Below are 13,306 nucleotides of genomic sequence, written 5' to 3' on the forward strand. Positions count from 1 at the left end.
CTTGCATCTCTGTATGGCTTTCCTCCTCTCTACCGTGCTCTGGAAGTAGCTGCAGGCAGTCCCAGACTCCAGAGCCCTCCCTCATTTTCCTGTTCTCAACTCCCTACACTGCCTGCAGTTTTTACTTCATACATTTTGTCAGTCTTCATGGACATTCCCTGGAGGAGGGACTGGGAAGTTATATATAATGTCATAGTTTTCAAACCATAGCTCTCTTCCTGCCACTGTGTAACCTCGCGTCAGTCTTCATGGACATTCCCTGGAGGAGGGATGATGAAAGTCAGTCATAAAACATAGCTGAGGCTAAAGTTGTCTTGCAACATGTCATCACTGTAGGGACAAGCATGGAGGTGCCTCCTCTGATGACCTTTAAAGAAGGAGAAACTCATAGTAATTGCTGCAGAATCTCATCCACATAGTCAATTGCAACCCAAAAAAAGAAGAGAAAATCATCTGCCATATTCACCAGCTGCAGGTCAGGGCTTAGTGATTGCAGCCCTGTCTTGTTCATAGTAGGGACTCAAACCTGTTAAAGTGAGGCCAGGTCACCTAGTAAGGTGTATCTTCCTACAGTTCAAGGGGCTAGCCAGGTACATAGGACGTGTTTCCTTTCCCATGCCGCCCAGCTCATGACTTGGGACTGTTGGGAGGCAGGCCCTGAGTGTCCATCCGGCCAGCCTGATTTGTTCTTGCTTCTTGTCAGCTGTCTCCTGAGAGCTCGGCCAGCAGGTGGCAGCAGCGTCTTAGGCACAGGCTGTTAGGTTGGTCCTTCCTGTGAGGAACATCTGTTGTCCAGTGTGCTGGAACTGCTCTGAGGGACACTTGCTACTGTGGCGACACCAGTGGCTCTTCCCCTCCGGCTTAGGAGGAACCAGCCTGCTTAGCTGCATGGTGAAGTCCAGCCTCCACTGAAGCTCTGAGAGCTCAGTTGTCCCATTTCTATCTCCAGGTCAGGTCCCTGTCTCCCAAAGCCTGCTCATGCCTCAGATTTTCCAGCAGCCAGTGTCACTCTGGGAGCATCTGTCTGCTTTTACATAGGAACATACCCAGGGTTTGCTACCGCTGTTCTCCATGAAGACATCCCGAAGCCACACACACCCCCCCCCCCAACCTGTGTTGCCTGTGTACTTTTAGGAGCTACTGCTGCCCCTAAGTGCAAGTCAGAACTCTGTTGGAGGCCCTTAAGGCCTCTACTGGCCTGTGTCCTAGCCTCTTGCCATCCATCCCTACCAGCAAGTCCCCCAGGGCCACCCTTGTCACTCCAAGGAACCCTGTTCTCTCTGGCCCCAGGGCCTTTGTGAATGCATACTAATCATCCTCCCTGATGCCACACCTGCACAGGCTGGTTTCTGTCCCCGCCTGTTCCTCACTTAGTTGGCAGCTAGAGGGAGAGGGGCGATGGTGGCTGTTTGTAGAGCCCACCCCCGGGCAGAAGCGGCAGAAACCATCCAAGGAGGGCTAGATGGTTGTCTGCAGACTAGGAGACACCCCCCCCCCGATGTGAACACTGCCCATTTGTCCAGCAACCATCTCTCCTTAAAGGCTCCCCTGGCGTCTTCGCGTGGAGACGGTCTAGGTGCGCAGGTCGGCCCGCCCCCTTCAGCCCTCCGCAGCGCAGCAGCAGCAGCAGCAGCAGCCGGGTCACCGTTGCCGCAGTGGGCTGGGCGCTGCGCTGCGCTCCCGCCCCCTGGCGCGTGTCCCGTGGGCGCGCGGCTGGCGCAGTGCTCGGCGGGCGCGGGGCGGGCGGACTTGCGGCTGGGCTCGCTGCTGCCATGGCCCCCGTCCTGCGCGGCCTCCCGCAGCGCGTCCTCTGGCTGCTCCTGGGTGAGTAGCGCGCTCTGCACCCCGAGCGCCCGCCGGCTCCGCGTGCCGCGCCGCGCCGCAGCCCACCTCTCCTTCCCGGCGAGGTCCGCGGGGCGTCGGCGTCAGCCGGGGCCCGGGGCACCGCGGAGCCGGCTTTGGGAAGGCGCCGCAGCCTGGCCTCGCTCGCCCGGCGGGGCGGCTTGTTTGGAGGAAGGGATGCAGGGCCGTGGCCCCGGCCGCGCGCTTCGGCCTCGGAGCTGGCGTTTGCGCCGGGGCAGGCGCCGATGCGGGGCTCTCGACAGTCACCGCAGCGCACGTACGCTGACATTAGAGAGAGGTGGAGAGCTGCCTTTGTCACACAGCAGCTGCAGCTTTGGTAAATTGGGTCCTTTGCAAAAATGAGGCTGGCTCTTTTCCTTAGGAGACCGCGACCACGGCTTTCGTTTGCGTGTCTGGCACTGCTGGCTAATGGGCACTCCGAGGGGAAGGACTGGACTTCTGGGCTTGCTGCTCCAATATCATGACCTGAAATCCTAGGGCAACCAGAACCGGGCAGATTCAGCATGAACTGTCTGCAATGTTCTCATAAAATGCTGTCAAGACCCTTTCTGAACTGCCAGAGTTATTGGAGATACTTCGTGTCTGCAGATGTCTATCTTTTCTTTTCTTTTCTTTTTAGGTAGGGTCTCACTCTAGCCCAAGCTGACCTGAAATTCACCAGGTAATCTCAGGCTGGCCTTGAACTCACAGCAATCTACCTCAGCTTCCCAAGTGCTGTGATTAAAGGTGTGTGTCGTCACCACACCGAGGCAGTAATGAATAGTAAATGCTGAATTGGGGTACTGTGTTCAGGAAGGTGTGGTCTAGTGGCTCTTGTGGCCATTTCCCATGTCTGTGATGGTCAGAGGCACCCGTGCACAGGTCGGGAAGCAGGAATTTGGGAAGGGCTGACCACTGGCAGCTTTTGTATCTTAAGATGCCGGTCAGGTAGGCTCAGGTCCCCGTCCTGGGAGCCATGCAAATTGTCCCTATTTGTCAACTTTACCAAGGGGTGTCAGGTCTGCATTAAAATCTGTTTCTCTGTGATGTAATCTGAAGATGGCTCTCACTGTTTTGGTGTTTTGGCTGAATTTACTTGAAAAGCAAAACCGTATGATAATGTTGTTGTCTTCTCGGGTGCAGGGATCCATTTGGCTTGACGTGCAATTTTAGCTTTAGTTTCCTAAGAAACGAACATTTCTGCGTCAGCCAGGCAGAGAGCTGGTTGGGTAATTTTTTTTTAACCTAAATAAACAAATAAAGATTCTTTGCTGGTGCCTAAAGGCTGTGCCCTGTGGCATGTGTAAATAAAACACAAGTCACATATAAAGACCTCCCTTGTTTACCAAAAAGAAAGATTCACATCCTGCTGAAAGTCCAAAGTCCTGTAATCTTAGCATTATTTTGTGTGGCCTCCTTAATGTCTTGGGAGAACAAACACAACTTTATGAGGTTATCGGTGAATTAATGTCCCAGCGCCCAGCTGTGATGGGCAGCAGTCCTGAGATCACGCCATGTTCTTCTCAGACCATGGTGCTAGCCAGGTCTCCTTGGTGATAGACATTTGTGATCTCTATGGCAATATGGGAGGGCTTGAGGGCTTTTTTTTTTTTTTTTTTTTTTTTTTGGTGGGGGAGAGGTTTGGGAGGGTTTTAAGTCTGCTAATCTACAGAGCTCAGAGCTTCTCAGAGAACTATTTCAAGTAAACTGTTTTTCTTATTCAACCTACTAGCTTTGTTTGCTAAGTCTCACAATGTATGGATAGTCCTTTCTCTGCACCTCCTGTGCCATTGTTTACAGCTATCTCTCATTTTGTGCCCATATGCAGTTTTAGAATTACATGTGTAACCACTAAAATGCTTCAGTGTGTTTTCAGATGAGCAAGGGTCATTCTTCGGAGTCTGCTTTTCAGGCCCCCACTTTTCCAGGCGCCACAGGGGCACCTGGGCCCAGCCGCTGCTGCTGTGGTCCAGCTCCTGGGTCTTCTATACTGGGAAACACACGCCTTTCTTTTTTTTTTTAATTTTTTAAATTAATTTATTTTTTAATCTTTTCACAATTTTTATTAACATTTTCCATGATTGTAAAAAATCTCCCATGTTAATACCCTCCCTCCCCCAACACGGGCCTTTCTTGATTCTCATGCTGGGGGCCTTGGGGGCTTCGAGTGGCTGCACTAGTTATTGGACTATATGACTTTATATAAGTACAAGTGACGCTGAGACCGACGGGTGGAACAGGAAATGCAGTATTCGTGACTTTTGATGTTTTAGATCCAGACCTAAGTCTGCTTCTGGGGTCCCAAGGCCTCTTACACGCTAACCAGCTCAGCGTGCTTGTTTCCCCTCACTGTACTCCGGCACAGGGAGAGCGTCTGGTTTTGTCAGTCATGGCCAGAATGAGGCAGCAACAGCACCACAGGGAAACAAACATTTTAGGTGGAATCCTTTAGGGCAAATAGCTCATTGGAAAGGCTTTCTGGCTTCCCCTCCCTCCCAACACAAAATCCATGTCCTAGCTTCTGATCAAGTTTAAACTGGCTTCTGGCAATGTGATGTGGATGCCATATGTAAGAATTCCAGTGAAAATGCTGAGACTAGGCGTGGCTCCCTGAGGGCTCAGTCCCCCACATCTGTCCCTCAGGCTCTGGGCCTGTCCTTCCTCAGGCTCCATGCAATCTGCCGGGCTGGGCCCTCAGTGGGTACTGGACAGGCTGGACAGGCTGGACAGTCAGCTGGCTGCTAGGTGCCTGGGAAAGGAGTCTTTGCCAGAGTAGACGGGTGTGCAGGCCGCAGGCCGTGTATTTCCCAGCCACCAGACAGACAGAAGACCCTTATGATACCGACCAAGCCCACAGATGGAACGAGTTCCAGTAACCTATTGTGTATGAGTTAGGTTTGCTGTGTCTCTACAGGGACATGGCCTGTGATGACAGGTCTTAAAGGACTTCAGTGAGGGTACACGTGGGGAGCCTGGAGAACTCTGCCATGAGGCTCTTAGCCCTACTGGGGACTCAGATGAACTCCCAAGGGAGGAGGCACAGCAGTTGGAGAAGATAAGCAGCAAGGGGTAGGGTACATGATTGGACCTGGCTGGAGTAGCCCACACCTCAGCACCTATACTGACCCTGCCCAAGCCCTGCCTCTGCCTTTAGATCATTTCTGTAGCGAAGGCTGAGACAAAGATCCTAAAGATGACATTCCCCACCCCACAGGGGCCTTGGGATGCTGCCACTGTAGGCTCTCTCCTTCCGTGGGAAGAATGGCCCTCTTCCGTCTTCTGGGACCCGACACACTGCACCAGAGCCCTCATCACAATACACTGGTGTCACTCGCAACACAGCTGGGCTTGGACCCCGGCCCCAAATCTGGATTGTCAGTTACTGGTGTTTATGAAACCAACAGGCATAGGAAGAGCTGTCCAGCATGGCCTAGAACTGCCTCATTCATGGGCTGAGAGCAGTGCTGACCCCTCCTCACTCACTCAACTGAGAGCAGAGACGACCCCCTCCTCACTCACTCCACTGACAGCAGTGCTGACCCCCCTCACTCACTCCACTGAGAGCAGTGCTGACCCCCCTCACTCACTCCACTGAGAGCAGAGACGACCCCCTCCTCACTCACTCCACTGAGAGCAGAGACGACCCCCTCCTCACTCACTCCACTGAGAGCAGTGCTGACCCCTCCTCACTCACTCCACTGAGAGCAGAGACGACCCCCTCCTCACTCACTCCACTGAGAGCAGTGCTGACCCTCCTCACTCACTCCACTGAGAGCAGAGACGACCCCTCCTCCCTCACTCCACTGAGAGCAGTGCTGACCCCTCCTCACTCACTCCACTGAGAGCAGAGACGACCCCCTCCTCACTCACTCCACTGAGAGCAGAGACGACCCCCTCCTCACTCACTCCACTGAGAGCAGTGCTGACCCCCCCTCACTCACTCCACTGAGAGCAGTGCTGACCCTCCTCATTCACTCCACTGAGAGCAGAGACGACCCCTCCTCACTCACACCACTGAGAGCAGTGCAGCCCTGAAACTGGTCTCGGGACCCAAAGGGTGAATGGGTCTAGGCAGAAGGATATACAGAGGAGACCCTGGGAGCACAGCTGGGGTGGTGCTGGAGCCTAAGTCCTCAGGCAATTTAGTGCAAGGAGGGATGTGCAAAGGACATGGATTTTGGAACTTTCTGGAAGCCACTTTGACTGAAAGCAAAGGTGGGGCTTTGAGTGACTAACCCTGGTGCCTCAGCAGGTCCCGATCCTAAAGGTGCACACATCGTGCTAAGGTCAGGGAGGAGACTTGAAGGAAATGGAAGGGTTCACATGAACATTGGTTTTAAAAAGAGGGCCCTCGCCTGCACACCAGGACGAAATGGTGGGCTGTGGGTGGGCTGAGCAGACCAAACCAGAGAAGGACCGTGGGTGAGGGCCTCTGAGGTGAAGATGAAGAATATGAGCCCAAACACTGAGAAGTCCCAGGTAAACTGAAATTTCATAATCTTCCAGTAAAAAATATGCATTTGTGATATTTGGGATTGGTACCTCAAAATGGAATCTCTTTAATTTGAATTGAACAGGGTGTTCTGTAATTTATTTGCTGCATCGTAACAGTTCATCCATGTGAGCCTGGGGGAGGGACTCCTCTTGGACCGCAGGGTGACGGCAGACAGGTGGTGTCTGCATACATGTAGGACTCAGAGGGGAGGTGTGACAAGAGGCGCATTTAGGGCACCAATGCTATCAAAGCTTTGGGCAGAAGGAACAGCCAGGGAGAGTCACTGGAGACAGACTCAGGCTTACAGTGCGAGGCGAGTGGATGACAGCCAAGTCCACAGAGGCAGTTGGAGACCCCTGAGAAAGCAGGTCCATGGGCACCAGTTCTGCTCCAACAGTGAGGGGAGGGTGAATGAAGCTGGCCCCTGGTGCCCCTGGGCACCTTGAATCTGCAGGAGGAAGCAGAACAGTGAATGGGGCTGTGAGCTGAAGTGGGCAGCAGATCAACCTGGAGGATGGGTGTGAGGCCCAAGGGTCCAGGCATCGAATTTTCCTCTAGGCTTGAAACATGCAAACCTCTTAACCCACTAGGACCTTGACTTGCTCGCTGATTTTTCTCTTCTTTTAATTTCATTTATTTATGTATTTATTTGAGAGAGTGAGAGATAAAGAGGAAGAGAAAGAGAGAATGGGTGCACCAGGCCCTCCAGCCACTGCAAACAAACTCCAGACACATGTGCTACCTTGTGCATCTGGCTTATATGGGTCCTGGGGAATTGAACCAAGATCCTTTGGCTTTGCAGGCAAGTGCCTTAACCGCTAAGCCATCTCTCCAGCCCCATGATTTTTCTTCTTTAAAATATTTTATTTTTATTTATTTATTTATTTGAAAGAGAGAATGGGTGCACCAGGGCCTTCAGCCGCTGCAAACAAACTCTAGACCCATGCACCACCTTGTGCCTCTGGCTTACATGGGTCCTGGGGAATCAAACCTGGGTGCTTTGGCTTTGTAGGCAAGTGCCTTAATCTGTTAGACATCCCTCCAGCCCCTCACTGATTCTCCTAATGTTTTCAGGTCCTAAATAATTGGGGTGATGGTGACTTTATATAATTGCCCTGGATTGTAGCACTCAGGTAGGGTTCATCAAGACCCTTTGCTCAAGAAACTGATTGTTCATCCAACTCACCCCTTGAGCCAGGCCCTGCGGGATGGGACTTTCCTGCAGGGTACTCCGGTATACATGGGGTCCTGAGGTTCGGTTCTGGCTGCTGCTCTAAGTAGGATCTTCCCCCCAATTTATTTCCTAACTGGCCAGGGCTGGGTTACAGGACACACTTCTATGTATGCTGTCTGTGGTGTCTCTCTTCCCTTTCGCATTTCTAGGAGCATGTCTCTTGACATGACAAATGCTGTCCAGGCAGGTCACTGTGCTAGCTGTAACCACGTGTGACTCGCCACTTCCTAGTGTCCTATTTAGTTCTCACTCCTGAGTAGGGGGCAGCCACAGCTGCCTTCCTCTGCTGCAGGCAGAGTGACTGCAAACCATCCCCCTTCTCCATGGAGACAGGCACCTTTTATTTCATTTTCCTTTGAAGGTGGGCGGGGAGAGGGTTGGGGAGTGCGTCATCTTTTCACTGTGAGATGTTGCATCCCATCAAAGAAAAATCATTCACGCCCACAGCCATCTCCAGGGCTGGCAAGCTGCTGGCCCTGCTGAGACATGATGGTGCAGGAGGCTGTGTCCTTCTTTCCTCCCTTCCAGGGTGAGTGGTGCTCCTGGCACCCTGGGGCCTCATGCCAGCATTGGACACCTGTTCACTTTCTGCTCAGCTTCATTATTCCTCAGTAAGGTTGCCCTGCACTTTGTTTTGCGTCTATTTATTTATGACTGGGACCAGAGCTGCCCTCCACAAGAGCTGTGATGTCTCCTCTGCCCTTCTGTGTCAAGGCGGGCCTCCTGGAAGGGAGGGGCAGCTCCTCGAGGACTAGAGAGTCATTTCTCCTGCTGGCCCGTGGCTGACCACTCCTGTGGGATCTTCCATGGTGACGGCCCACTAGGGTCTCCGTGTCTCATTATGCAGTGGTGTCTGCTGCTGTTCTCCTCACGTGCCCATTTTACTCAGCATCTCATTGTACAGTCGGTTCCTGACCTATTCTGACCATTCTGTCCTGATTCATGGTTTGAATGAAGATTTTTCTTTTTTAAAAAATATTTTATTTTTTTAAATTTATTTATGAGCAAGAGGGGAGAGGGAGAGAGAGAGAATGGGCCCACCAGGGCCTCCAACCACTGCTAATGAACTCCAGCTGCCTGCGCCACTTTGTGCATCTGGCTTACGTGTGTCCTGGGGAATTGAACCTGGGTCCTTAAGCTTTGTAGGCTAGTGCCTTAGCCACTAAGCTATCTCTCCAGCCTCCAGATTTTTCTTTTTCACACTGATGCAAGAGTGATCCCCTTTCAGTAGAAACCATATTTTAAGTGTTGGGTTTGTACCAGCAGTGGCTGGCCCAGTCTGTCAAGCAGTAAGCATAGCCCACAGTCCCAGGGAAGCAAGTGACCCTACCCATGTACTGTGTGTCTGAGCCAGAGTGTCCCAGCCCTCCCTCCCTGTCACCAAATCAGCTTAAAGGAAGAGAGGTTTGTTTTGGCTCAGGGCCTCAGGATTCCAGTTTGGCTCCATTGTTTCTGGGCCATGGTGAGGCAGAACATGGTGGTGGAGCACTTGGTGGAACAGAGCGGGCTGCAGGGAGGGAGAGAGGGAGGAAAGTGTCATGAATTGGTGTTTTCATATTATTTCTTGTCTTCTTCTTCTTCGGTTTTTGTTTTTTGGTTTTTGTTTTTTTTGGTTTTTGGTTTTTGGTTTTGGTTTGTTTTTTTTTTGTTTGTTTTTTTTTTTTTTTGAGGTAGGATCTCACTCTAGCCCAGGCTGACCTGGAATTCACTCTGTAGTTGCAGGCTGGCCTTGAACCCAAAGCAATTCTCCTACCTCTACCTCCCAAGTGCTAAGATTAAAGGTGTGTGCCTCCATGCCCAGCTTCATATTATTTCTTGATCAGAGTGGACCGTGGTTAATGTTGTTAGCCCCCTCCCCCCAAACCCAGAGCCCATTCTGGAGTTTCCCGGCTCAGCAACTTTCCTTGAATGCCTTATCATGTGTCAGCAGTAAGCATGCTCAGTCAGTCCTCTGCTTAGCACCTTAGCTGAACCCCGAGTCGAGTGCGTGCGTGCGTGCGTGCGTGTGGTGTATGCACAGGTATAGGCCTTTGTAGTGCCCCATATGCTCACCTGTGGAGGCCTGAGTGGAACATCCGGGTATCCCATTCCATCACTCCTCTGCCTGGTTTCTCTCGCGTCTCTGCTCCCCTTTAGGACTGAAGTTACAGATGCTTGTGGCCCTACCCTGTTTGTTGTTTGACATTAGAACTGGAGATTCAAACTCAGTCTCATGTCTCCTCAGGCCAGGCTGGCACAGGAAGCTCAGTTAACTGCTGAGCCATCTCTCCAGTCTTCCCCTGAGTTTTCAATCTGTCTTGTGCCCACTATTGATATTTTTTTAAATATTTTTATTTATTTATTTATTTGAGAGTGACAGAGACAGAGAGAAAGACAGATAGAAGGAGAGAGAGAGAATGGGCGCGCCAGGGCTTCCAGCCTCTGCAAACGAACTCCAGACGCGTGCGCCCCCTTGTGCATCTGGCTAACGTGGGACCTGGGGAACTGAGCCTCGAACCAGGGTCCTTAGGCTTCACAGGCAAGCGCTTAACCGCTAAGCCATCTCTCCAGCCCTCCACTATTGATATTATCTGGATACTGTTTGGGTTTTTGTTCCTCTCTGACAGAGTGTTTGGAAGGTTGCTATACCCCTCGTGGCTCTGGCTTTTAGATCCCCACATCCATTGCTGGTTTCATTGTACTGTGGTTAGGGGACGTTGCATGGCTTGGGAGGCACCTTCTCAGCCTATGCATTTCCTTTTGTGAGTAGCCAGTAGTCCATGGAAGGATGTGGTAGTTTTGTATCAGATGTAGTCATCGTGTTAGATTAAAAACTTAGTCCTCTGGGTTCTCACTTCCTTTCATCGTCCCACTCTGGGAGCTTTGTAAGACCCTACCTCAGAATCTGTCCAGCCTTCCTGTCGCTGTGCCCTGTATGCAAGAGGAGATGGTGACTTATCCGTGTATGCCCTGCCAGTCACTACCGCAGACTTGAGGTGCCACCTTCCATGCCCACACATTGCTTTTGAGATTTTATTTTTAATTGTGGTAAACAGTACATAACATTAAACTTACAATTTTAAGCTCAACAAAGAACAACCTAAGTCCACTTTTGAGATACAGTTAAATGGTATAAAATCCATCCATGCTCTGCAGCATCACCAGATTCTTCCAGCATTCTTCTCATATGATGGAACTGCTACCCTGCAACTCCGTCTTTCCCTGCCTTGGCCCAGATGGCCCCCGTCCCCCTCTATGACTGTAACTGCTCCAGCACGTGTTATCGGCGAATCACAGAAGTTATCCTGCAGTACAGAACAGGAGGGGCCCTAACCAGGCAATCCCTTTATTTCTTTCTATCTTGATTATCGGTGCACAGAAAGGCTACTGTTTTCTGTTGTTGTTGTGTGGGGTTTTTTTTTTCTTTTGGTTTTCCAGGGTAGGGTCTCACTTTAGCCCAGGCTGACCTGGAATTCACTATGGAGTCTCAGGGTGGCCTCGAACTCACGGTGATCCTCCCACCTCTGCCTCCCGAGTGCTGGGATTACAGGCGTGTGCCACCACGCTAAGGCTACTGTTTTTTTATTTTAGCTTTTTTTTTATTGACAACTTCCATAAATATAAACAATATACCATGATTGTGATCCCCTCTCTCCAACCATCTTCTCCCCTTCCCAAATCCCCCCTCCACTAAATTCCATCTTTCCAACTGGTCTCTCTTCTACACTGGTGTCATCATTTTTCCCTCCTATTATGTAGGTCTTGTGCAGGTAGCAATAGCCATTGTGAGGCCATGAATATCAAGGCCACTTTGAGTCTGGAAGACAGTGTTGTAAGCACTCCTCCCCTTCCTTTGGCTCTTACATTCTTTCTGTTACATCTTCTGCAATGGTCCTGAGCCTTGTAGGGGGTGATAGAGCTATCTCCCTTAGTGTTGGATACTCCACTGTCACTTCTTCTTAAGGGTGCTATTGGTTTTTGTTTTAATATTTTTTATTTATGTGAGAGAGAGAGAATGGGTGTACCAGGACCTCCAGCCACTGAAAACGAACTCCAGATGCATTCACCACCTTGTGCATCTGGCTTACGTGCATCCTGGAGAATCAAACCTGGGTCCTTGGCTTTGCAGGCAAATGCCTTAACCGCTAAGCCATCTCTCCAGCCCTAACAATGCTGTTTTTTTGTTCATTATGTGTCCTGCTACTTGACTAGAAGTATTTATAAGAATTAAGAGTTTTCTGAGCCAGGCGTGGTAGCGCATGCCTTTAATCCCAGCATTTGGGAGGCAGAAGTAGGAGGATTCCCATGAGTTCAAGGCCACCCTGAGATGAAAGAGCTAATTCCAGGTCAGCCTGGACCAGAGTGAGACCCTACCTCGAAAAACAAGAAACAAAAAACAAAAAAAAAAAAAAAAGAGTTTTCTGTTGGAGTCTTTAGGATATTTTAAGTATGAGATTATGTAATCTGTAAATAAGACTGCTTTGACATGTTCTTTTTCTGTTTATATCCCTCTTGTTTCTTTTGTCTTATTGTTCTACCTAAGCTTAAGGCAATGAGAGTGGGAACCCTTGTCTCATTCCTAACTTTAGAGAAAATGCTTTCAATTTTTTGCCATTTAGTAAAATGTTGGTGATGGACTTGTCATATCTAGCCTGTGTTATATTGAGATATGTTCCTTCTGGTCCTAGTTTCTTCAGAGCTTTTATCAGGAAGGAAAGTTCAGGTCTGTCAAAGGCTTTTTCTATATCTATTGAGATATTCATGTGATTTCTCTTTATATTTGTATGGTGTATTGCATTTGCCAATTTGTTTATGTGGAACCAACGTTGCATCTCTGGGCTGAAGCCAACCTCATGATACATGTTCTTCTAAATGGGTTCCTGAATTCTATTTGCACGTATTTTATTGCGTATTTTTGCACTGGTGCTCATCAGGGAGATTGCACTGTGGTTTTCTTCTATTGCTGTGTCTGTGTCTGGTTTGGTATCGGGGCAGTGATGGGCAGTGATGGCTTTGTGCAGTGAGTCCGCTGCTGCCCCTTCCTTGTGGGGCAGTTTGAGGATTGGTGCCAGCTCTTCCTTCAAGGTTTGGTAGAATTCAGCAGTGAAACCACCCAGTTCTGGCCTTGTCTTTGTTGAGAGATTTTTTATATGATTATTGCTTTGTTTTCATTGCTTGTTCCAGATCTGTGTAAGTTATCTATATCTTCTTGATTTAACTTGGTAACTCATAGGTGTCTAGGGATTTATTCATTTATTTTACATATTCTGTTTTTTTAATATGTTTTCAAAGTATTGCCTAAAGATCCTCTGGATTTCATTGAGCTCTCTGTCAGTATCCTCCTTTTCATCCCTAATTGTATTCATTTGGCATCTCTTCTCCTGGTTAGCTTGCTAAGGGGTTGTCTCTGTAGAGAGCCAGCTCCTTGCATGGTTGCTGTAGGCATTGTTCTCTTTATCTCCATCCACTGATTTCTTTTTAAAAAAAATAGGTTTATTTTTATTTATTTATTAGAGACAGAGAGGGGGAGAGAGAGACAGAGTGAGAATAGGTGTGTCAGGGCCTCTAGCCATTGCAAATGAACTCTAGACAGATGTGCCACCATGTACATCTGTCTTACAGGCGACCTGGGGAATTGAACCTGGGTCCTTACACTTCACAGGCATGTACCTTAACCACTAAGCCATCTCTCCATCCCTATCTCACTGATTTCTGTCCTCATCTTCATTCGTTCTTGACATCTACTATCTTTGGGT

The 13,306-nt window shown here is 49.7% G+C and overlaps 1 protein-coding gene across 1 annotated transcript in view; it reads left to right on the top strand.

Moving 5' to 3' along the window:
* Positions 1–1,725: 1,725 nt before the first annotated feature.
* Positions 1,726–13,306, top strand: part of Ramp1 (receptor activity modifying protein 1) — a 52,075-nt gene continuing 40,494 nt past the window's right edge. Inside the window, exon 1 of the mRNA XM_045147857.1 lies at positions 1,726–1,824. Within this exon, the coding sequence (XP_045003792.1) occupies positions 1,773–1,824 (52 nt within the window). The 5' untranslated portion in view covers positions 1,726–1,772. The remainder of the gene's footprint in view (positions 1,825–13,306) is intronic.

The sequence above is a fragment of the Jaculus jaculus genome, chromosome 4 (assembly GCF_020740685.1).
Source record: "Jaculus jaculus isolate mJacJac1 chromosome 4, mJacJac1.mat.Y.cur, whole genome shotgun sequence".
Lineage (NCBI taxonomy): Eukaryota > Metazoa > Chordata > Mammalia > Rodentia > Dipodidae > Jaculus > Jaculus jaculus.